The sequence below is a fragment of the Protopterus annectens genome, chromosome 12.part0 (genome assembly GCF_019279795.1).
Source record: "Protopterus annectens isolate FY-2018-M chromosome 12.part0, PAN1.0, whole genome shotgun sequence".
In the NCBI taxonomy this organism is placed as follows: Eukaryota; Metazoa; Chordata; order Ceratodontiformes; family Protopteridae; genus Protopterus; species Protopterus annectens.
Window position 1 is genome coordinate 767,465,231 of NC_056746.1, and position 24,704 is coordinate 767,489,934.

Consider the following 24,704-nt stretch of genomic DNA (forward strand, 5'->3'; position numbering starts at 1 on the left):
GCATATAGGGCATTGTCAGACCCCACTCTAATGGATCTCCTGCACATCCATAAAACAAACAGTACTAGAATTACCCATTCTAAAGACTTAAACCTTGCCTGTGATATAAATAGGACCTGCTGGAGAGATAAGTATGTATCCCAGAGACTACCTCATCTATGGAACAGGTTCCTCATTCATGTGAAACAGAGTTCCTCCCTAACCCAATTCAAATGCAACTTTGACAACTGGATGGGAAACTGGAAATTCATCCCTGGTTTGGCACCTATCTCTCTGATTGCAAACAGTCACCTGTAAATGTTTCATCTCCCATGCCCATGCTTACACCTATCCAGAACTTGTCAGAGATGCATGGTTAGGCTTAAAAAGGTCCTTGGGTCATTAGCCTAGTAAAACCTAGGCTCTACCTGCAAATAAGTGATGGCCATTTATGCAGAGCTGTACTGGAACTCAGGCAGTTACTTTTTTTATAACACTTTTACTGGATTATCAATTAAAACATAGGCAAATATATATTTATGTAAAAGAAAACAAACCATGTTAACATGTTCACAGTTACAAACATTGTAGAGTACATATATTCTTTTTATACATTTATTATTAATCCAACATTACATAAATCGATCAATTCTTGCCTTCCCTTAAACCTCACTCCTTTTCTAAAACATTACTCTGCATGTATTGTTTCCATGTAATTTGCATCTACCCTTTTTTAAAGGTCACCCTTCTGTTACAGTATTCACTATTTCAAATACAGTTGGCTTTTACTTTGATTTCCATTTTCTACTAACTGCTTTTTCAGCAGCCACAAGAATTAGCTTAACAAGGCCTTACTATGTCTAGGCAAATCATCCCACCTCAAAAAAAAAAATAATTTCCAAAGTTAGATCTATTTGCTCCCTATATTTCTGATAGAGTACTTTAAAGCCTGGCAACTCATTATACACTTCCAAAACTTATGTTCCCACTCACCATTTTCTTCCCCCTCACACCTCCAACATTTGCCAACTACCTGAAGAAATTCTTTGGAGTCTAATTGGAGTAAAAAATACCCATGTAAAGATTTCCAAGCAAAAATCCTAAATCTTCTAGACTTCCATGCATATTGGGGAGCTATACATATGTCCTTCCATTGTCTCCTTGACAATTGCTTATCCAGTCTCTCTTGCCAATGTTTTCTAACCTCCTCTGATTGATTCCTATACTTATAGTGCAATATTTTATATGCCACACTAATTATTCCTTTTTAACAGCAGTTTCTGTTCTAGATTAAGCGGGTATTTCACTTGGGATTCCCCTATCTCTTTCTCTTTGCCTATAGTCTGATATCAGTCCTGGATAGGGAAGGTAGTCTATAGCCTGCAGTCCAAATGTCTTTTTGCCTTCTTCCTACTCTTATTACTTTTTCCTCTCTAGTTATTTGCTCCCAATGTATTGGTTCCTTTGTTAGTTTTCTCCATCCCAAATTTCAGTCATCCCTATCAGCAGAATCTCCTCTCTCCATTCTCATGTTTACTTGGTTCTTAGAATGCTTTCTGCTCCTTTATGAATATAATATTTTGTATGGCTGTTGTTATTCTCCTTAAGGATATACATCCAAAATCACAATTTTTCCGTATTTTTTGAACCCCCTCCCCCTTCATCGCCATCACTTTCCACTTTGGATTACAGCTTTCTGCTTGTGTTATGCATTTGAGCCTTAACTGTGTAGCTCTAAAAAATCCCTTCAAATCAAGTAATCCTGAGCATCCTTGTTCTGCTGGATGGATCAACTTATCCTACTTGACACTTGCCCTATTCCCCTCCCAGAAAAAATCCTTCAACTCTAATAATTGCAGGTAACTACTTTTATTAAAGTAATCTAATGCAGCCGCCACCAACTGCTGTCTTCCTTCACTTGCTAAATACAAATATACAATCCAGTGCACTTCGCCTGCAAAAAACACAGACTTTTTAAATAATTTAGCTTATGCACTATTCCATAAATGGGAATTAGCCTACTAATTCCCTGCAAATAGTTTAGCCTATGACCTTCTCCAAAATGTACATTAAATTCAGTTTCTCAGTCACATTAACTTATTTGTACACTCCTCCAATACTTGAAGCTCAGGACTTTATGGAAGGTCATCCAATTTGTTTTCCTTCTTTTGACAGCCTCTTATCCCTTGGTGTCCTCTGGAAGTGTATGAACTGTCTTATCCTCAGTGATAACGAGCTCTTACTTAATACAAATAACTCTGTGAGAGGTGCAAATATTTAACTAATCTGGAAGCATCTCTCTCACGTAAAGTAATATACAATGAACATCAGACACTCACATCTTCACCATCATCAGATTCTCAACATCACTTTAAAATGCCACAGACTAAGGACATCAAAATATCTAACTAAGCTCCTATAACTAGTAAGGATAGGTTTCAGTGGAAAATCTCCAATACAGCCTCTCCAAGAAGGTTATCATTTCACTCAAAGATTCAGTAGTCAATATATCATATTTTTTCATCAAGTTCTTTAGAAGCCCATGGTTGGAAACGTCATTATTAAGGAAGTCTGCCAAATGCTTTATTTCTAGCAGACCACAGGATACTGCAAATTATCTTGGATTGGATGAGTTCTTTTATTGCACCAAATTTTAGGCAATGCCTTTTTTCTGTAACAGGGTTTGTAGAGTTCATTGCCTCAATTGAAGATTATGTGTGACACAGAGTACAGATCAATGTCTGTGTATGTACCTTTAAGAAGTTATCCAAGGGTTTGCACAAGTGTATAAATACTGAGTATGTGCAAGTTCGACTGCCATTTTGTAGTAAGCTGCTGAGATGTAAGCATGTATATATGTAAGGTCTGTCTGTTAACCAGTTCATTTGTATTTTATGATGCTGCTATCCATTCTGATGTGTTTCTATGTACTAAAGCATCTAAACAAAATACCCCACCTGGTTGTCATCTATGCTAGAGAGGGATGAATAACACAGAGTATCTGAAAAGTGTTACCCCTTGGGTTATCCAGCTGTACACCATGGTTATAAAGAGTACATGGTAAGTGTTTCTCCTTTGAGGATGCTGTGTGTACCACTCTTCTATTTTTTGACAGCAAAGGGGTGAGTATTTTCCTTGTTCTAAACAACCAAGTGTCCCCTAGGAATACCACCATCAGATAGGTTTCCATGTGAGACATCATTGAAGTCAATTGGTTTCAGGGATGACCTTTCTGTGGAGCTGAAATCTTAGACCTGCTTTTGCAGAACATATTTTTTCAGCAGTCTTGTTTACTTCACGAATAGTTTGTACAGTGGAGTGCTATATGCCGCTTGATGCTAGACAGGAACTGTCAAAGGTGCCATCTGGTCTACTTTGGCTAGCAGCACTGAGAAACTGTCTTATTTTTGAGCTAAGTAACCCAATGCCAGCTGAGGTAAAGACAGCATCCTACCCTTAATGCTTCTATGACAGCAGAATGAAGATTTTTTTATGCAGCACATTTTTGCCGTGCAACACCACTCCATCAACAGATGACAAGTACAATCCTACATAGCAAATTGGCCATGCTTTTCATTAATAACCTGAAAGGAAGTAACTGAAGAAGCAAATATTCGTCAGCCATCCCATACAAATCCATTCAAATGGCAGATAAGCACTGCAGTGACCTTACTGTTCCCCAGTAGCAAGTAAAACACATCAGGGTCAACTTGTGAGTCCTCCCCTTAATGTAATAGTGATGTATTTCACTTTGTCATAACAGTGGAGTGATGCTTCTGCCTCACCCCAATCAGACTTCTTGAGTTTACACAATTGTTCCACACAACTAAAGATGGGGAAGGCATACATATCTACCACAAAAGAGTTCCATATCATGCAAAAACACAGACTTATAAAGTCCATGAAATTAACTTTCCTCTGCTTTTGGCACATATGGTCAAAGGGAGACAAGGAGATTCTAATGCACATGTTGATAAATCTTCTGGACATTCTTGTCAGTAAGGTTCTTCAAACTCTCAAGCCACAAGAAGTTCTTTAGATGTTACTTCTTCTGACTTCTTCAGCTCTACATCTCTTCCTGTTTTGCCAAAACAAATGATGTCTCAGGGGAGTCTTTCATGTGTTCGATTGTTCATTTGTTCAGATGATGAAAAGAATGGAAACATAATAAAAAATGAAAAGATTGCAAATTGCTAGTCTTTTCATGTGCAAGATCAGGCTACAGTGGGAATTGGGAATTTGCTATTTTCTCCACAAAACTGCAATCTTAGAGTTGTTATATGTGAGTAGTAGGGAGCAGGTGTGCACAGTGAGGCTTGCCCACTGCAAAAAATGTTTTTCTTTGTATTTCTTTCTTTTTTTTATTTTGAGAACTTTGAGTAATTACGTTCAATTACTTTGTGCTCAATTTTTTTTATTTGAGGACACATAGTAGAATTGTCCTCAGACAAGAGTACACTGTGTTGCATATGGAAGTCATAGGTTCAAAGTGAATAGCTGCTACATGTGACATTTCAACAGACCCTTCTGTGCCTGCAATATCAGATGGATATAAACGTCTCAATTAATACCAACTCTTGTATCTTCTTATAGTTTTATCAACTACTCTTCCTAAGATCCCAGCTCTATGATATAGTCCTTTCTCTCTCTCTATACATAGATCATAAAGTCTAACATTTTTTTCAGAACAAGGTTACTACCTTATTGTGGCTGCTAACTAATTTTTCCTTACTCATTTTGGAACTTTTCATCTCATCCTGCGTCTGTGTTCTGGATTCCCTGATATAAGTTCTGGTAAGTTTCTCACCTCATCATTTTTATTGGCATACTAGTCAGACATTTACATCCTGACATTACAAAGTCTGGAATTATACAAATACAGCCATGCCTCACAAAGGCCACAACTCTATCCAGGCCTGTAATGACTCCAAGTCCTTTCTCCTTGGCATAGTCAGACTTTTTGTAGCATTCCTGTGCAGTGCTGAAATGTGTTCTTCCACTGCCTTCCTCCTTGTAGTTCCTTTCAAATCAGGCAGCTTGTCAATCAGAAGAGAAGACATACTTAGGTTCAAGCCAAGCACAAGTTCATGTCCACAGTTATTCCTTCATTGTACTTGCAGGCCAGAGGAATACCATTCAAGCCAAGCACAAGCTCGTGTCCACAGTTACTCCTTCATTGTACTCAAGAGGTCAGAGGAATGCCAACATTCAATAGCAACAGGCCTAGGCTTAGGTCTGATACACTTATGACCTCACAACTGTCAATAACCTGTTTCCTGCACTACAAAGTAGTTTCTCTAATCTATCAACAAAAGCATTTCCAAGCTGAATGTGCATTCCTTTTAAAATTTCTACCTCTCCTCTCTGGTCATGTTCCTTCAAACCAGTTCTCACAATGATTCCACATAAGGTCTTTATCTAGAAATTTTGACTGCTTTGTCGTTGTCTACTTGTAGGACTATTCCTACTTTTCCCTAAGAATGTCTTGCTTGGTAGCAAAGCTACCTCAAATGTAATTCCTTCTGTTTCAATATCACGCTTAGCTTGTCATATTTTGGCAGGGATTTTCAGTCTGTTGGTAGAACATACTAATTTCCATCGCCAAACCTGAAAGTCCTACTTCTAGCAGTATCAGTTGTCGATATCTTTTCCCCTCACTCAGATGCACTCCGCTACCACAGTGTCTAAACATTCTTCTTCACAACGGAGTGCATGCATGTAGTATCAGTGACAAATGACCCAAAAGATTCTGCTATGAAAACTACCTCACCTGACTCTAATCCCTTTGGCAAATGAAGTTATGTTGCACTAGTCAGATACTTGACAAGCTCTGTTATTTTAACTTGCTAACATCTGTTTGGACAGTGACAGCTACTCTGGCATACCAGACATTTAAATCTTCTGCCATACTTCTTTAGCAGATTAGTGACCTGGAATGGTACCTCATTGTGTTTTTTTGTTTGCACGGCTTACTAATTCAGTTCTGCTCTGTGAAATACATTGTATCTTGACTTATGCTATTAAGCATTGCAGTGATTGATGCCCTTTCTCCTAAAAAGCACTTTAGAAGGCTGACTTTGTTGAGGCTGAGTTCACTATATGCTGTTAATGCTGTAAACTGTTTATATGTAAACATGTAATATATAACAGCTTAAAAGAAAGTACTTCATCTGGAAGTACCACATTATACTTATATATCAGACTATATCTTTGTTCAAAATGTACTCTGCAATCTGCCATCAAGGCTGTGTCTCTGGTAATCTGATCAAAACTGCAGTATGCCTAACAAATCAAATACTTTTCCTCCCTCAGTCTTATTATTAAGCTGAACATTTCTGTTTAAATCCTCTGCTGAAATTTCTATTCTTATGTTCCTATTTCTTCCATTAAGTGACAGTGCAACTGGAAGGGCATGTTTTAATTTTTTTCAGCCCAGTAATCAGAATCCAGATCATAACCTAATTAATCCAGCTTTCATAAGGTTTATTTTCATCAGGCACAGGGGGGAATTCTATAATCCTCTGCTGCCAGGGAAAAGGCTGAATAAACTATTTGGTTTTTCAAGACAAGTGGAGAGTATTTTTTTGGGCATCACAAATGTGCAAAGGCCACAGAGATACACATGAGCAAGTGCACACGTACATACACACACACACACACACACACACACACACACACACACACACACACACACACACACACAAGTAAATATGCACACACAGGTCACAGTCTAAACTGCAGCTGTAATGTATGCCAAAAAGCCAAAACGCTGCAAATCTGTCACAAAGCTAGTTGGAAAGATACCTCCATAAAAGTCCACAAAAATACTGCAGTAAAAGCCCAAAGGAAGTAACTGAGACTTAACACTACTCAAGTGAAAAACCTGATATCATTCCCTAAAATATGGGCCTAATAACTAAAGTTCTGAGCACAGGTCCATGAAGAAAGTTCAGTTGTATTAAGAGCCAAAAACAACTCTAGATTTTCAAGTATATTTATTAGAAAATTTCTTGCCTGAAGGTAGCTCATGGCTGTCATAACATCCAAAGCTGTACCCCAGTGGTCTTGGTTGACTCCCTCCCACTTAGGCAACAGGACGTCGGCAATGTTGACAGAAAATACATCTGTGTTTGGAACTAAAAATAATTCTAGATATTCAAGTACATTCATTGTTGCAATACTCATCCATTGGGTATCCTACTTGAAAGTAGCTCATGGCTGGCCTACTTCAAAAGCTGTTCTTTTCCCAAGTGGCCTTGGGTGACACCCTCCCACTTGGTCAACAGCAATACAAAAGGCCAGTGCTATTCTTTAGATTTTTCTTGCACTGACTGGAGAAGAACCTGTCCCAGATGCCAGTGAACAAATGAACCAAGCAGATAAAAAGGAGGAATTCCCAATTAAAACAGAAGCTGCTGTTAAAAAAGAGATAATTAGTAGGGTATACAAAATTTTGCATGATAACTATAAGAATCAATCAGAGGAGGTAAGAAAGGATTGGGATGAGAGATTGGATAAGCAATTCACAAAGAAATAATGGGAGGATATATGGATGTCTCCCAAATATGCAGTAATGTCTAGAAGATTTAGAATCTTTGCTTGGAAATGTTTACATAGGTATTTTTTATACCCCAAGTAGACTCCAAATATTTTTTTTCATCATAGACAGCAAATATTAGAGGTGTGATGGGGAAGAAATAGGTAAATGGGAACATATTTTCTGGGAGTATAATGAGTTGGCAGAGTTTAAAAATTCCCTGCAGATTACTCTATCAAAAATACTGGGTGAGCAAATTGGTAAACTAAGGGAATTATTTTTTCAGCTATGATACAGAATCAGAATTAGCTAGACATAGTAAAGCCTTGCTGAGTTAATTTTGGTGGCTGCCAAAAAAATAATTACTAGACAATGGAAATCAAAGCCTAAACCAAATGTACTAGAAACAGTAATTACAGTAACAGAGACAAAACAACCATAGGAGAAAATTTCATAGAAAAATGGGAATTGTGGAACAATACATGCAAAATAATGTTTTTGGAGGAGGAATGAGGTTTAAAAGATGGCACGATTTGAATGAACTATATAATGTTTGACTGACAACCACTGGCTAGATTATAAGTGATGTATAATATTTGCTATTAAAAATATGTCAGTTTGGTTTGTTTTCATTTACATAAATGTATGATTGCCTATGTCATAAGTCATAATTTGACAAAGATGTTTCTTGTTTAAAAAAAGGCCCACCAATGAGGTTTCCATCTTCTTCTTTAGGAGTCACGCAAGTTCAAAGAAAGACAAGATCTAGCAGAGAGATAACAGGGTGGAAGGCAGGAAAAGGAAGTGCAGAATATCCACCCCTCACCCCAGAATGCCTAAGCAGGATGAAAGAAGAGGGAATATGAAGTGCAACAGTGAATTTACTTGAACATGTACAATTTTTGAAGGTTCATAACTTACTGTATTAACACAACTGTTCTATGTGCATTGCACTATTCACTGTTGTGATCTTCATCAGATGCATGACTGGACCAGTGGGTGGTTGGCCCTGACTGGCTCTTTATGATGACAGGCATTGCAGGACAGCAGAAGCAAACCTTGACCTGGCCCTGTATGCCAACTTTAATGTGTGAATTAAGGACCAAGTAGCCAATTCCAAGACAGACTGAATGCTGAGCCCTCCACCTGAGGAATCCCATGGTACCTGCTGCGGCTGTAGATGAGTGGGCTTTTACATGCCCTTGCACCAGCTTTCCAAAGGTAAAACAGCAATAGCAGATACAGTGGGCAAGCCCCTTAGATAATGTCTGCCTAGGATACCCCTGTCTGCCTTTTGTAAAGAACTTAAACACTAGTTTTGATTTTCTGCCCTGTTTTGCTTTATCTAAACAGAACATCAGCTGTCTATGCACATTCAAAGAAACTTTTTCCCCTGTTCTTTGAGGTTTATGGAAAAACATAGGAAGCTATTTGGCTTGGTTCAGAGAAATATCCAAATTTAAGCTTTCCGTAAGAGAAAATGCTCTCTCTAGAGACATGCTTTATGTAATCAACTATCAACAGACATAAGAAAAGAAACTTAGAAATTTGGAAACATTCAAAAAACATCTCATGCAGCACTTGCAGAATGAATATTTAGAGACACTGGCTAATTGCTTTGGCTGCTTGTTAGCATGTACTCTTTTACTAACACGTGATGTGTAACTATTTTTGTGCAATCTAATGCTTTGCAAATTCTGCACTTTAAACTTTTTTCTTTTCTCATTTCTAATGTAATTAGTTTCTATGTTGCATTGCTTTATATTGTTTTATGTTTACTTGTTTTAACTTTATTCATTGTACTTGATGTGTACTTCTATATTGAGGTCATGACTGAAAAGGGTCAGTTGACCAGCTCACCCACCCTCATCAATTTACAAAATAAACAAACAAATGAAAAAACAAGTGAATGTTTGTCACTGCTTTTGGCACAAAGAAAGACTGATGCAAAGGGATACTCTTGTCTTTGTGAACATTCAGAAATGGGTCCCTGCATATCAGTGTGTGCAATTCTGAGACTCTTGTAACAGATGCATCTTATAGGGACTTGACAGGCACTTAAGAGAGGCCAAGGCAGATTGTTCAAAAGGGTTCAGAGTTAGCTCCTCTAAAACATCAAGTCTCACAGTGGGGTAATGTCCTTTCTGGGTGACCAAATATGCAATCCTCCTTTTAAAGATTATTTCACTGGTAACTGAGAATAACAAAAGAGGGCCCAGTAGTACAGGCTGAAATAGCAGAATATGGACTTTTAAAGACATATATGTTGGATAGGTTTTGTAAAGGCCTGACAGATAATTCAAAGCCAGTAACACCCTTGCTCCAATTCAGTCATGGTTACTGGATCAGCACCAAAGGAAGAATCTTTTCCACTTTTGCTGAGTATAGTTACTTTATGTTTGGTTTTCTCTTCTCCCTCATTATATTTAGTATGCACTCTGAAAACATGGGCCTAGAAGGGATATATACTAGATCATCCAACCTGTCACCCTTCTGAGGTACATCAAGGACCCTTTTTTGTGTGACAAAAAAATTACAGTTTGTGGCAACATTCCTGGAATTGTCCTTGCTAAACCTAGTAGTAGGAGGAAAAACAACATTGTCTTTACAAAAAGGGGCTATAAGATTGACTTTTAGCATTTCCTCTTTGATCTTCTGCAATATTTGGGGATGAAGGTTAAGGAGGAAAAATGTACAGAAACAGACCTGACCAATTCACAGAGAAGGTATCCAATCTCCAGGATGCCAGACTTGCTTTTCTGCAGCAGATCTTTGTTGCCTATTTTTGAAAATGAAAAAAGGCCTCCTTCTGGCAGACCCCACTTATTGGTCAAATCAAGAAAGATTTCCCTATCAAGCATCTATTCATGTGAGTCTACCTATGATCTGCTGAGCCTATCTGCCAAAATATTCTCTTTTGATGAGTTGTAGGCTATCCTACCAGTCAGACCTTACTTCTGGGCAATCTTCCAAGTGTGCATAGCCAACCTGCATAGGCTGCAGAAGTGGGTCCTCCCCCTTGTTTGTTAATATGGTACATGACTATGGTGTTATCTGTCAGGACTGAATGTTTTTAAAGTTAAGCTGATACTATAATTTCTTTCATATGTATGCGTTTTTTCTCATGCTCTTTCCCCATGTGTCCTGGACATTCAGTGATCCCACACAGGACACCCAGGCTTTTCTAAAACAATGTTAAGGTCTCCCATAGGAAAGGAAGCGTCTCCTGGGTGGTCTTGCATGTAAATTTCTCTTGAGGAATTGTTTCATGTGGGGATAAGAGTAGGTGGGGGACCTGGGAAGGCATGCAGAGATAGCAGATGTATGAACCTTGATAGAAGAATAGGGCAAACCTTCCTTGTATAGTTAGGAGAGATACTCCAGGATCTCTAATAAAAAAAAAATACTTTAGGTAGCAATCCCTTATATCAGCACCAAATAGAATAAACTTTCCACTCAGCAATATAAGACTTCCTAGTTCTTGGTTTCCTGCATTCCATGAAAACAGATATCCCATCCTCAGTAAACTGATGCCTAGAAGGCATTAAGGATAAATCATTCAACCTGTGAGGTTTGCGGTTTTGAGAGTTGGGTGAATGACAGACCCTTTGTTCCGAGTGAAAAAGCCCATGGACATTGTCATGGAACTGGTCTTTTCCTTGGTGAGTGAGAGAAGGAGGGAGAAAGTACAGTTATGTACATTTACCATATATGTAGATGTTTGAGTATTCATTCACTGTTGCAGTCATCACACTTGGGTTATCCTGCCAGGGGGAGCCCTCAGTCGACCTGAATACTAGAGGCTTAGTATTTCTGCATCAGTTACTGTCGCTTCAGGACTGACATCAGGTCGTCAGGGGTATAAAAATAGGCAGCTGACACCATTACATCAGTTTTTCTTGCCCCAAATGTCAGGGCCCCCCAAATAGGGAGCTAAGTTATGGTGGAAAAACACCACCATTAAAAAGTAAATACCAATAGCCCTGTAAGGAGTGAGTGAGGGAGAGAGAGAGAGAGAGAGAGAGAGAGACAAGGGGGCTGGAGGGTGGGAAACCAGGACTGCAACAGTGAATACACTCGAACATCTACATTTATGGTAAGCGTACACAACTGTACTATGTTCTTTGTGTTTTACTCTTGCAGTCATCGCACTTGGGTTGATTCCCAAAGCTGAAGAATGGGTGGAGGCAGTCAAGAAGAGTTGGGGCTGGCAAGTATGCCCTGCAGGACTGCTCTTGCAAAACCCGTCATGGATATGGAAAAGAAAGGCAGGTGGTAATGCTTGGTGAAGGTATGAACAGAACTCCAAGTATCAGCTTCCAGAATGTCCCTGGTAGGGACTCTTCTGAGAAAGGCTGTAGAAGTTGCCCTAGTGGAATGCGTTCTGACCCCCTGAGGGGGTGGTTTCCCATGGTGTTTGTAACAGAAACGGATACAGTGTGCTATCCATTTGGAGATGGTTTGTTTTGATATGGCCTTGACCTCTGCCCCGGTGCAAAGCCAACTAGTAACTGGCCAGATTTCCTGAAGGGCTTAGTCCTATCAAGGTAGAATCTGAGCTGTCTGTGCACATCTAAAGAGTGCAGGATCCTTTCCCCCTTATTTTGAGGATTAGGGGAAAAAAGGTGGGCAAATGGATAGACTGGTTGAGAGTCACACTGGACACCACTTTAGGCATAAAAGTTGGGTTAGTACTGAGGGAGACCCTGTCAGCATGAAAAATAATGAAGGGTTCCACAGCCATAAGTGCTTGTAGCTCAGACACTCTTCTAGCTGAAGTGATGGCCAGAACCAATGCTGTTTTCCAAGAGATGAATTTTAGCTCTGCTGACGCTGCAGGCTCAAAGGGGGGTAGCGTGAGCTTTTCCAATACAAAAAGGTCCCAAGCAGGGGTGAGGGCTCTTCTTGGTGGCCTTAAGTTGTTAGCCCCTCTCAGAAACTGCTTGATGAGAGGGTGAGGGAAGAGAGGTGGCTCAGTGATGTAATGAGCAGAGATGGCAGAGGCATGGATCTTAATGGAAGAGAAGGACAGGCCTCTGTGGAGTAGGTCTGCTAGGTAATCCAGGATGAGAGGTAAGGAGAGCTGTGCTGTATCCACTCCTTTAGTGTGAATCCAGGAATAATACCTTTTCCACTTATCAGCAAAGGATTTCCTTGTACTGGGTCATCTGGCTTCACATATGACATCCAGTACCTGCTTGCTTAGGCTGGTCACTAAAGGAGAATTCAAGGAATAAGCCAGGCTGCAGAGTTCAGGGTCTGCAATTGCTGATGCAAGATCTGTCTCTTCTGCTGAGTCAGGAGGGTTGGGATCTGGGGTAGGTGCCATGAGGGCACTGGTGACGGACTGCGCAGTAGTGGGTACCAGTGTTGGCATGGCCAGTTTGGGGCAATCAGGACTGCCCTTGGTCTTTCCTGCCTTATCTTGAGAAATACTCTTGTAAGTAGAGGCAGAGGGGGAAATTCACAGATTGAGAGGTTTGCCCACTGGAAGGATAGGGCATCCACTTTCCAAGCCTTGCTGTGAGGTACCCTGGTGCAGAATTTGCTGAGCTGGTGGTTGTAGGGGGAGGCAAAGAGGTCCACCTTTGGGGTACCCCATTTCTGGGTCACAAGGCTGAAGGTGTTGTGGTTTAATTGCCACTTGTGTGGGCCTAGGAGATTTCTGCTTAAGTTGTCTGCCAGAAAGTTTTGATTGCCTGGCAGAAATTGAGCTTGCAGGTGATTATGCATGGCTGAGGCCATGTTCCACTGGGTCATGGCTAGCCTGCAAAGTGGGTAAGAGTGGGTTCCCCCCCTGCTTGTTGATATACCACATCACTGTAGTGTTGTCGGTTTTGATTAGTAGGGGCCCCGGCGAGAGCAGGGATCTGAAAGCTGTCAGAGCATGCTGAGCACTAGCACCTCTTTTTGGTTGATGTGCAGATGAATTTGGTTTGGGATCCAGTAGCCCTGAATGCACCTGCCATCCAGATGTGCACCCCAGGCATAGTCTGATGCATCTGTGGTTAGGGTCTGGGTGGCGTGGGGTTGTGTAAAGGGAAGTCCCTTGTTGTGGTTGCATGCTGCTGCCCACTAAAGAAAGTCTTTCCTTAGACAAGTTATTATAGGTATGATAGTTTCCGGGTCCTGAGAATGTTGGCACCAAAGACATTTTAAGTACCACTGAAGTTTCCTAATATGCAGTCTGGCATATGGAATTAGTAGAATGCAGGAAACCATGAACCCTAGAGCCTGCAGGATTTTCCTTGCGGATAGCTGGGTTCTGGTGGCCATTTGAGTGAAGTAGCATGTCAGATAGGCTTGTTTTTCTGGAGTAAGAAATGCCATCTGGGATGCTGTTTCCAAGCTTGCTCCCAGGAATACAATTTCTTGACTGGAGGCTAGTTTGGATTTCTTTTCATTGATAGTGTACCCCAGGGAGGTTAGAAGGTCCTTTACAAATGCCAGGTGCTACAACAGCTTTTCCTGACTGTCTGCCTGAATTAGGCAATCGTCCAAGTAAGGGTAAATTTGAATATTTCTCTGTCTGCAATAAGCAATGGCTGGAGCCAGACATTTTGTGAAAACTCTGGGAGCAGTGGATAAGCCAAAGGGAAGTGCAGAGAACTGATAATGTATAGATCCTGTCTTGAAGCATTTTCTGCAGGAGTCCCTGATTGGGATGTGCAGATAGGCCTCCTTTAGGTCTAGAGTGGCTAATCAGGCATCTTTGGACAGCATAGAGAGAAGCTGCTGTAGGGTGAGCATTCTGAATTTTGGTGCCACCAAGAAGGTGTTTAGAATGGATAGATCTAAGATTGGGTGCCAGGTGCCCTCCAGGGTACCAGGAAAAGTCTGGAATAAAAACCTTGGCCTATCTGTTCGGTAGGAGCAGGCTGAATTGCCCTTATGGACAGCAGGGACTGAACTTGGTTTTGTGCCTCTGCCCACTGGTTTGGAGGAAGGTCTGGGAACCCTTTTGGGGTTGGCAGCATATGGAAATAAAATTTGTATTGCTGGGACACTATGTTGAGGACCCATCGATCGTTGGTGATGGAGGTCCAGTTTTTTGCATGGTGGGCAAGTTTTCCTCATAGGGGCACGAGCAATTGGACAGAGGTGAGGAGTGGAGTTGAGAAGTCATTGTGAATTCTTTCTGTAAGGGGGTGGCTTAGCACTCTCTGCTTTAGAAGTGGAGGTAATCCATTGCTTAGATCTCTACATACCCTGAGATTGTAATCTGGGTGGTCTGTTTCTCCTGGGTCTAGTTTGAGATGGCCTTGAGAGGGCTGGAAAGGACCAATGTTTTGAGGGACAATGTATACTGAATCTTGGAGGCTGCACTTGCAAAAAATCTTTGACTGCCTGCATAGACTTAGCCTTTTCTTCCATCTTTTTTAGAACCTCTTCTGCTTTGGTGCCAGATTGTCCTTATTCAGAGGAGTGTCCAATAATTTTGATTTGACATGGTCTGGCAAGCTCTGCTCCTTAAGCCAGGCATGCCTTCTAAGTACAGAACCCGTAACTGCTGCTGATGCTCCTAGGGCGTCAAACCCACACTGCAGGGTATGCTTGCTGACTTGGCTTGCAGAATGCATAAGCTCCTGTAATTCGTTATTTTCTGCACAGTCGGGGAAGGTTGATCATTTTTCCTTAATAAGTTCCGTAGTATGTTGCTAGTATCTCAGCACGGGGAACTGACAATTCAATGCTCTAATGGCGAGAGTTGCAGAGGTGTATACTTCTTTACCCCATCTGTCTAAAGCTCAGGAATCCCTGTCCGAGGGGGTGGGATTCTTAGCTGTAGATGCTTTTATTCCTTAAGGTCCTTGGGAGATGACCTCTGGGTCAGCAGTAGGATTTTTGAAGAGAATTTTGTGAGCGTCAGGGACTCTGTAGTACCTGTCAGGTTTCCTTGGAGCATGGGGTAAAGTATCAGGAGTTAGACTGGATTCCATAAAGACATCATCCACAACATCCAGAACAGGAGGGATAGCTAAGGGTCTGTGCTGTGGTAAATCTAAAAATTCCCTGAGTCTCTTTGGACTGAGGATAATCCTGGCATTCCCAATGGAAATGCTCTCTCAAAGTATGTAGGGTTTCACCAAAAGAAAAATCCTCTGGAGAGGAGGCAGAAGGAATGGATTCCTCGGCATCTGAATCCTCATAGGCAGATAAGGGCATGTCTTCATATTCAGAAACCTCAGAGTCGTCGGACTCTTGGTCAGATAAAGCTGCTGGGGACAAGTCTCTTTTTCTTTTAGCAGGGGAAGGCTGGCTTCCTCCAATCAGTATGATCAGGTCTTCTGCCATTTTAAGCGGCTGAGATTGTGGCACAGAAGCCGGCGCTTGAGTTAGGGTCATTGTTTTTTTAGGCATAGCTCGTACTCTTGGCCTTAGAAACTTGGTAGTTTTAGAAAGAACTGAAGACATGAAAGACGTCATCAGTTTGTCTCGAATATCGGTAGTGTGAAGAACTTCCTTAGAAGCCGGTGCCTGCACAGTGGTCCCAGACCCATACAAGGGAGAGGCATCCGCAGGTTCCATAGTCAAAGAAGAGTCTTGCGGCATACCGGACTCCAAACAGGTCTCGTTAGCGGCCTGCAAATTCATCGAAGTGGGCATTAGGGGCTGCAAAAGCGCCTCACTGAGTACTGGTGAACTGGTGATTAGCTTAACGGAAGCACTGGTGGCAGTTTTGGACCTGCGCGGTCTGTCTCTGTCTTTATCCTTAGTTTTTTTCAGAAGATCGGTAGTCAGATGGCTTACCAAAGCCATTTCGGAATATCGAGATCGACAATGAAAGTATGTAGGTACAATAAGGGCCCAACGACGAATAGTTCGGATGTTGAACAAGCACAAAACCGACAGCGAGGTACGTCATGGTCTGAGCCTAAACAGGTGAAGCAATAAAAATGGAAATCTCGGTGTGGTATTTGCTTTCCACAGGCGAGACAATTGTTAACTTTTTCTGACATCGGTTAGAGCAAGAAAAAAGGATCCCCAACAGGGTACTTAGCTTTAGAAGACTTCAAAATGATTCAATTTCGGAAACGAAAACTGAGGTAGTGGCCGACTGACATTCGTGCGAACTGCTTCTGCTGGAAGAAAGACTGATGTAATGGCGTAGGCTGCCTGTTTTTATACCCCTGACGACCTGACCTCAGTCCTGAAGCGACAGCAACCAACGCAGAAATACTAAGCCTCTGGTATTTGGGCTGACTGAGGGCTACCGCTGGCAGGATAACCTAAGTGTGATGACTGCAACAGCAGAACACAAAGAACATCCAGTGTTGTGCGGGGCAGTGTGGTGCAATCAGTATCATCTTTGGTCCATCTTCCTGATTTTTTGCAAAACCCTGGGGATGAGGGGCAATGGCAGAAAGACATATAAAGATTCCTGTCCTAGAAAAGGAGAAGGCCTCTATCTTCCACACGCATCTTTGAGGGTCTCTAGAGCAGAAATTCCTTAGTTGTCTGTTCTGGGTAGATGTGAACAGGTCTACTTTTGGCACACCACACAGGTGGACCAAGTCAAGAAAGCTCTCCCTTTTCAAAATCCATTCATTTGGATCTAAGAGGGATCTGCTCAGGTTGTCTGCTTTCATGTTCATTAGCTATGGGATGCTAGAGGTTATTGGTAACAGCCACTGCAACAGATAAGAAGAGTGGGTATCCTCCTGCTTTACAAATATCTTATGATTATGGTGTTGTCTGTCAGGATTTTTAAAGGAATTGGTTTCAGATTGTCTGTGAAATCCATAAGGGCTAGAATGACTGCCATAATTTTCATTTATGTTTATGTACTACTTTGTCATATACCTGTCCCATGTCCCTTGTACTCTCAGATTTTCCAAGTATGGCCCCCAAGCCAAACCAAGCTGATCATGTTCAGTGTCTGGCATGCCCTCCCTCTTATGTTTTCCTTTTCTTTTTTAAGGCAGAAGAGAAAACAAATTAGTCTTCAGGGGATGTTGGTGCTGGTTCCTGCAGTTTTGTCAGGGACCACTGTAAGTTTTTCATGTGGATTTTGGCTAGGGGAGCAATAAGAATGCAAGATGCCACATGCCACAGGAACCTGAGGAAATCTCTGGCTGAGATGGCTTATTTTCTATAAAATTAGTTTGAAGTAACTTGACTGGGAGAGACTTTTGTCCTGTAGAAGGAAGGATTTGCATTGAATGCTGTCCAGGTCTGCCCCTCAAAAAGGTGGCTCCAGTAGCTGGGCATATATAGGACTTTTGAACACTGAGGGAGAGGCCAACCTTCTGAAAGCATTCCATTGTGGTTTGCATGACTCTGCGAAGCTCTTCTAGAGACTTGTAGCTGGTAGTCATCCAGATAAGGGTAGATGTGTATCCATTCAGTCCTTCAGAAAGCAATGACTGGTGCCAGATATTTGATGAAGGCTCTGGGTGCAGTAGATAAGAAAAATGGTAAGACACAAAACTAAAAATGGTATGCCCCCATTCTGAGTCACAGGATCTTTCTGTGTTCCTGTACAATAGCAATGTGAAGGTAGGCATTACTCAAGTCCAAGGTTAACATCCATACCTCTGGCATGCTGAGAGGTTATAGCTGTGAAAGGTAAGCATTTTGAACATGGGTACCACTATAACTTTGTTTCACCTGGAAACATCTAATATGGTTCTCCATGCCTCCTTCTTTCTTGGGACCAAGAAGAACCTTGAATTGAATCTTGTGCCTTTCTTTCTTGGGGGAACAAACTGAATGGATCTCTGTTGTCGAAGGTCCTGTCTCTGACTGGGAATAAGCTGTCTTTGTTCTTCTGGGACTGAAGGTATTCTTAAAAAGGGAAAAACCCATCGAAGTTGCAAGAAGTAGCCTTTTCTTATGCCTTGGATCATCCACTTGTCCTGTGTGATTTGTTCTCAGGCTGAGAAAAAGAGGGAAAGCCCTCTCATTGTTTCTAGGTAGGATAAAGCAAGAGGTTTGAGGGTGAGGTAGGAACTGCGAGGGGACAAGAAGGAAGGGGTTTGCAATAGTCACAGCTGCTCCCATCTGAATCCTGTGTCCTTAGAACCTCCATGCCAGATCTAGGAAGAGAGTCGTGCTATTACATTTTATGAAACTTGGTAATTTCCTTTGGAATACTTTGGCTTGCTTAGAGCGAAAGGGTTACATCTTAGTGGGATAATTTCTATTGTATATAGCTAGTAATGACAGATACGAGTTCTTTGACAGACTTCTTAGTCTTCCTCTTTTTATTCATTCTCTGAAATACTTTGTCAGCAAGAGGTCAAAAGAGAAACTCCTTGTCTGTGGGTTGATTCATCAGCCAGACATGTCTGTCAGTAATAGACCCTGTATCAGCTGGCCTGCTGAAGAAAGTGCACATCCTAATAAATGTGGATCAAGGAAACCTTTTAATGACTGATCATTTGGTGTTTACTTAGAAACTAATGTAGTTTTTATTGGCTGTTTTTTTGGACTTTGTACTTTTACTTCTACCTTTTATACCAGATTATGTTTATGCTGTTCATGCTAATTCTGTTTTAGTTTTCTTCAGTTAGTCCTTGGCAGGGACCCTCAATCCCTAACTGGTTTGGATAAGAAGTACTGGGGTTTGCTCCACTACAGATGACCTGTGAAATACTTGCTATAATATCAGCAGCAAATGAATCTGGTTATTCAAACAAGTGAAAAAAGATAAAGAAGTTTCCTTTGCACTCAGATTTAAAAAGTCTGGTACACCTGAGTATCTTAATACTTACAACATCCACTGATGCCTTTTATTAATGCAGTTTAGATTAAGGTAGTAGTATAAAATTCATATGTACTAAGTAAAAGCACCAATACAAGAAATAAGACATAAAATCAGGCCACAGTTTAATTCCAGTTAATGGATAATATGATCTGACTGAATAAAAAAAGAACACTGATTGCATTACTTACTACTTTAAAGCCAACATGACCTTGTCCACCAAGAGATGTTAAGTCCATATTGTTGTACATTCTTGTTATGGCAGTTCCACTGATTCTGTACTGCAAATCAGTGACTATGTCAGATGCTACCAACTGACCATCTTTAGCTGTTTCCACTTTTATTAGTGACATGTCTTGTAGTAAATTTAGACTTCTAGTTTTTACAGGAATATCGTCAAGTGACAGGCTGCGAGAGCTAAAGTTACCACTACCACAGTCTGTGCAGAATCCATACAGCTTCTCCAGAATTTTTCTGGCTTGTCTGTTGAGCTCATCCAGAAGAGAAATAGTTGTATTTGGTCTAAGAAAGAAAATCCAAGTTAATATTAATCAAGTAATGTAATGCAGCAAATAAAACTACAGTACTACACTTTAAAACATTATTTTATTTAACTAAACAGAGCGAATAATCAAATCCTTTTTCACTTACAGCTGCAGACAATCACAAACCATAAGGTAGCTCTGTGGCATAGAGGTTTGTAGCCTTCACTATGATCCAGACAACCTGGATTCCATTAGCAGTCCGAGTAACACTTCATGGACTACAATGAGCTAAAATCGGCTCTCCCTATGAAACAAATATTGTAAGAAGATGAGCATAGACTGCAGACAGCTAAACACTGAAGAAAGAAGGAATTACAGAAATTTCATCTAAAGGCAGGAATACAAAATACAATCCATTAAAGAGAAAGAAAATGAAAACCTGTAGTTAAAAATAAGAAAAATGTAAGAGGCATGGCCAAAAGAGAAAGAAAATGAAAACCTGTAGTTAAAAATAAGAAAAATGTAAGAGGCATGGCCAAAAGAGAAAGAAAATGAAAACCTGTAGTTAAAAATAAGAAAAATGTAAGAGGCATGGCCCTTTCTAGTGCTTGCAAAAACTTTCTTTGGGTGAAAGAAGAGACAGGAGTGTGTGGTGCATTATATGGGACAGAAAATGAAGGAATAGACTAACGTAGTTTTTATTTGTTGCACAGTGTGCTCCCAGACAAACTGGAAAGCAAGGGTATGGTGTCTTGCCATAAACTGTTACATCTACTGTGACAATGAAACTTCAAAATCTAAATTTTGTGCAGTGAAATCATCTCAGTTTAACTGCTAGATGTATAGTCAAAAACCTTAGAACACCAGTGCCTTCCAAGAATGTTGTAAATGAATGCACCAAGATTACTTCCGCAAGAGAAGTTGTATCATGTGACTGAGAAATGTTTCTCTGCATATAAAGAATAAACTGTATATAAGTCTACTAAAAAACAGACATTGATACATCAAGATGAAATCCATTTCAGAAAAGATTTTTTTCAGTGACTGTAAACTGATATATGCAAACAAGTTGTTTTTCAAAGTAATGAGCACAAAATGCCAACACACATGATGCATTCCACAATGCTTTCAGTCTGCATTAGTGACATACGACGGTCCTTAAAGCTGCTTGTTCAGAAAGCATAGAGAGAGGTGTCTGTTACACAGGGAGAGACTCTGATTTAAATATGCCTTATTTAATATCTGCCTTATTTTAATATATTAATTCCATAAGTGTTACTATGTATGTCGGATGAGTTGTAAACTTAAACTGATGGTTTAATGCTTTCAGCAGTGCTTCTGTTGTTGTTTGTCTTTCGTCTTTTCCCGGTTAGGGGACACCACAGCGGAACTCCAGTCCGCTAATGATTGGCAGTTGGTTTTTATGGTGTCGAGTTGCCAGCCCGACGCCCAACCTTCAACGAAGGCACGCCCATTCAACGCATGTCTTTCGAACGCCCACTCGACCGCGGGGAGGACATACAGACTCCACACAGAAGGCACTCCCAACCCAAGCCGAGAATCAAACGGGAGAACCTCTTGCTGTGAGGCAACAATGCTACCGCTGCAACACCGCGGAAGTCCTCAGCAATGCTTCTGTAATGAGTACAAATCCAGGATTCTATGCATGATGCATTTTAAATAAGAAAATAATTTTACTTTCAGTTAATGTTTCTTCATTGCAAAATGCCAGGTTAAATCCCTGCCAATTCTATTAACCTATTGTGCAAACTTTTAGACTTTCAAGTTGTTGTATGTTCTTTAATGCTAAAAGAAAAATAAGGGAGAAATGATCAGTACTGAAATGTAATGCAGTACTATTATTTTGCTGTTAAAACAGACACTACATTGCTTGTAGCAAACAAAATGAATTATTTTGCATGATTTTCTGAACAGAACTTTTACAGCATATTTAGCATATTTTATGTGTGATTTTATAAAAAAATGCATTTGCATATTTATGGGTAATTAGATATGAGAAACACGCACGCACACACACACACACACACACACACACACACACACACACACACACACACACACACACACACACATCCCCCTTCTGCATACACTGACAAAACTGTTTGGATGTTTAAAAAAAATGTATATGTGTGACCATGCAAAGACTTGCAAAGTTTACGTCCTTTTGTGGGATCCAACCATATAATTTACACAAGATTGTTGGTGCTACATCAAAATGTAAGAAGTATTCTGGCATACTCAGGATACGGTTTATTGAGAACATTACGCATCTGCAATATGTAAAAAAATATGGTATTTCTGAATGTTAAACCGTGACTTACATGTTTTGTGCACCTTGGAAAGTGTAATAAAGAGAATGAAAGTGTTGCTTCTGTGTTATTCAAAGGGACAGGGATATTACAAAACACACACTATTTTGGAATTTATTTATTGCATATACAATGAAGACACAACTGAGAGCATTCTGATTTCTTTGAGAAATATAACTTTTATGGACTGCATTTGATGACTGAAAAGGAAAATAATTAGCTTTTGGGTTATTTGTTATACACTAACATTTGAGTGGAACATTGTAAATGGGACAAATATAGGACAACTATCATAAAGCTACATGAAAGGGTTATTAATTTGTAGATCTAGGTACACCACACATTTACATTGAATATGCAGAGTATAATAGTCACAGACCAGATTTTTAAAACAATATTTTTGCCAAAAGGGGAGAAAAAAAATTCAAGTATAAATTCCAAGGTTCAAAAGATTTGCTCATGCAGACGCTGCTTTGATTAAATTCCCATTTTTCATTTTGCCATAAGACTGACATTCCTGATAACCCGGAAGTAGCAACAGAGTCTATTAATTAGTATTACTGAAAGAATAGTCTTGCTGACATATGTATAAAAGTAAAAAGTACAATGTACAGTTATTTTTCATAAGCTTTCTCAAGGCAGAGAAATAAAAGTCAAGACACAAAGCCAAGTGAAAAGTAGCTTCGTCAAAAACCAGGAATCGTTTCATTGTTCTGTGAAAATTGTTTCAGACATTATACTACAACTGCATATTGCAGGCCTAGATCTGAAGCCATAGCTCTGCTTTGTATGTTATTAAGGCTCATTGCTTAACTAGGATAACAGTTAGAAATATAAGCTAGTTGGTCATATTTTGACTTTGATTTTATTTCAAATTCTGTAGGGGAAAATTATTAATTGTTACAACATGAGATCATGGAAATGTGCTTGGAAGTAGGGATGTAACCCATCTGAGATGTCATTCAAGTGGTGAAAACAATAGATTATTGCATTATTTTTCTGTCAGTGTAAAGTGAATTATCAGTGGTGAATGTCAACAGTGCAATAAACAGGAAGCTTTGTGATGTAAAAAACAAACAGGCGAGGACATTTTTTTTCTTTACGAGAGACAACATTAACAGGAAGGGAACAAATGGAAATAATTGTTGGCTGAGTTTTTTTTTTGGTTGCTAGGAGGAGAGTAGTAGCGTTCATCAGTGATGACAGGTTTTATGCCAGGGAAATGTTTCACACCATGACTATGAATATTCAATCAAATATTTACTTATGTGAGTAGAATTTGGGGATAAGTATTTTAAGATCTGAAACTTTTATTCACACAATGATGAGATATGCTGCATTTTTAACCATATATTTCCTATTTTAACTGTGAAATTTGGTTTAATTTGGGGAGCTGATTTTAATTTTATTTTCAGAAAAAGAAGAAGAAGAAGAGTAGGCAATTAAATGGCAAGGATGTTAAAAATAGGAACCAGTCTCTGATATTCATAACAATTAACACACTGTTAAGTGAGATATGATGATCCACTGTAAAGGTTGGAGGCAAGTCAGAGGTACATGCAGAGTGATCATGCTACCATGGGGAATAGTGCCAACGGCATCATAGCACAGTCAGCATCATATGTAAATGAACATACAATGATAAGTAGATGGGCAGCATTATGGAAATGAACACAATGATGGATGTAAATAGGGGTAAACAACATGCTGGAGCAATCAGAAATGTATGAAAGTTGTGCAATGAGCCACTTAGAAACGTGTGAGTCTGTACACTGCCATTTCTTGGTGAAGAGAGAAACTGACCATGTTAAGACTGGGACCAGCACTGGTAGTGAGTCTTTACAGCATCATTTTGTGATGAACAGAGAAAATGAGCATGCTAAAATGCTAAGAGTAGAACTGCTATTAGCTAAACAACACGTCTTAGGGACCATTCTCACAGCCAGTGTCTATTACAGTGTTTGTCATTGTCCTGCATATTACAGACAGGTCTGTCTGTAGCTGACCTACCACTGCTTCTACAATACGGATATAGTTGAACACTATTATTTGGATAGAAACACCATACTGGAGATTGCAGATGTGTTCTCCTCACAAGGAATCAAGAGGAATATGTAGAATACTCATCACTATCCACAGGAAGGTCTGCATAGCATTAACCATTCGGCCTATGGGGACATTCCAGTGGCCATCAGGTGACAAGGTAAGACTTTCACATGTCTGCATATGAATCCTACACCAGTTTCTTGATACTGTGCTACAGCATGTTGAGGAGAACATGCGGTTCACACAGACCTCAGATGAGAGACACCGCTATGAAGGCATTCTATAAAATAGCCTGCTTTCATAAGGTTCTCTGTGCCACTAACTGCACCCTCACTGCCACAAAGGTCCCACCCAATCTTCATCTCATACATTACGTCAGCTGGAACAGTTTCCTCTCTATCAATTTCCAGGTCAGGGCATTATTTACAATATGTTTGTGTGCCATCCAGGCAGTTACTAAGATTCCCACATCTGACACACATCTGAGCTATACCAGTGATCTGCCTGGGATGATTTCTCACAAGAACATCTAATTGTTGTGCACTTGTCCCCATTACCAGGTGCTACTACAAACCAGCAAATGTATACATTACAGTTAACACATAAAGGTGTCCACTGTT

At 40.2% G+C, this 24,704-nt stretch overlaps 1 protein-coding gene across 2 annotated transcripts in view; it reads right to left on the reverse strand.

The window, feature by feature from the left end:
* The window catches only part of SCNN1G (sodium channel epithelial 1 subunit gamma), a 1,228,370-nt gene that overhangs the window by 847,248 nt on the left and 356,418 nt on the right, over positions 1–24,704 (reverse strand). For both annotated transcript variants that reach the window (XM_044089818.1, XM_044089817.1), the window contains exon 3: positions 19,415–19,745. In XM_044089818.1, coding sequence (XP_043945753.1) covers positions 19,415–19,745 — 331 coding nt within the window. The remainder of the gene's footprint in view (positions 1–19,414; positions 19,746–24,704) is intronic.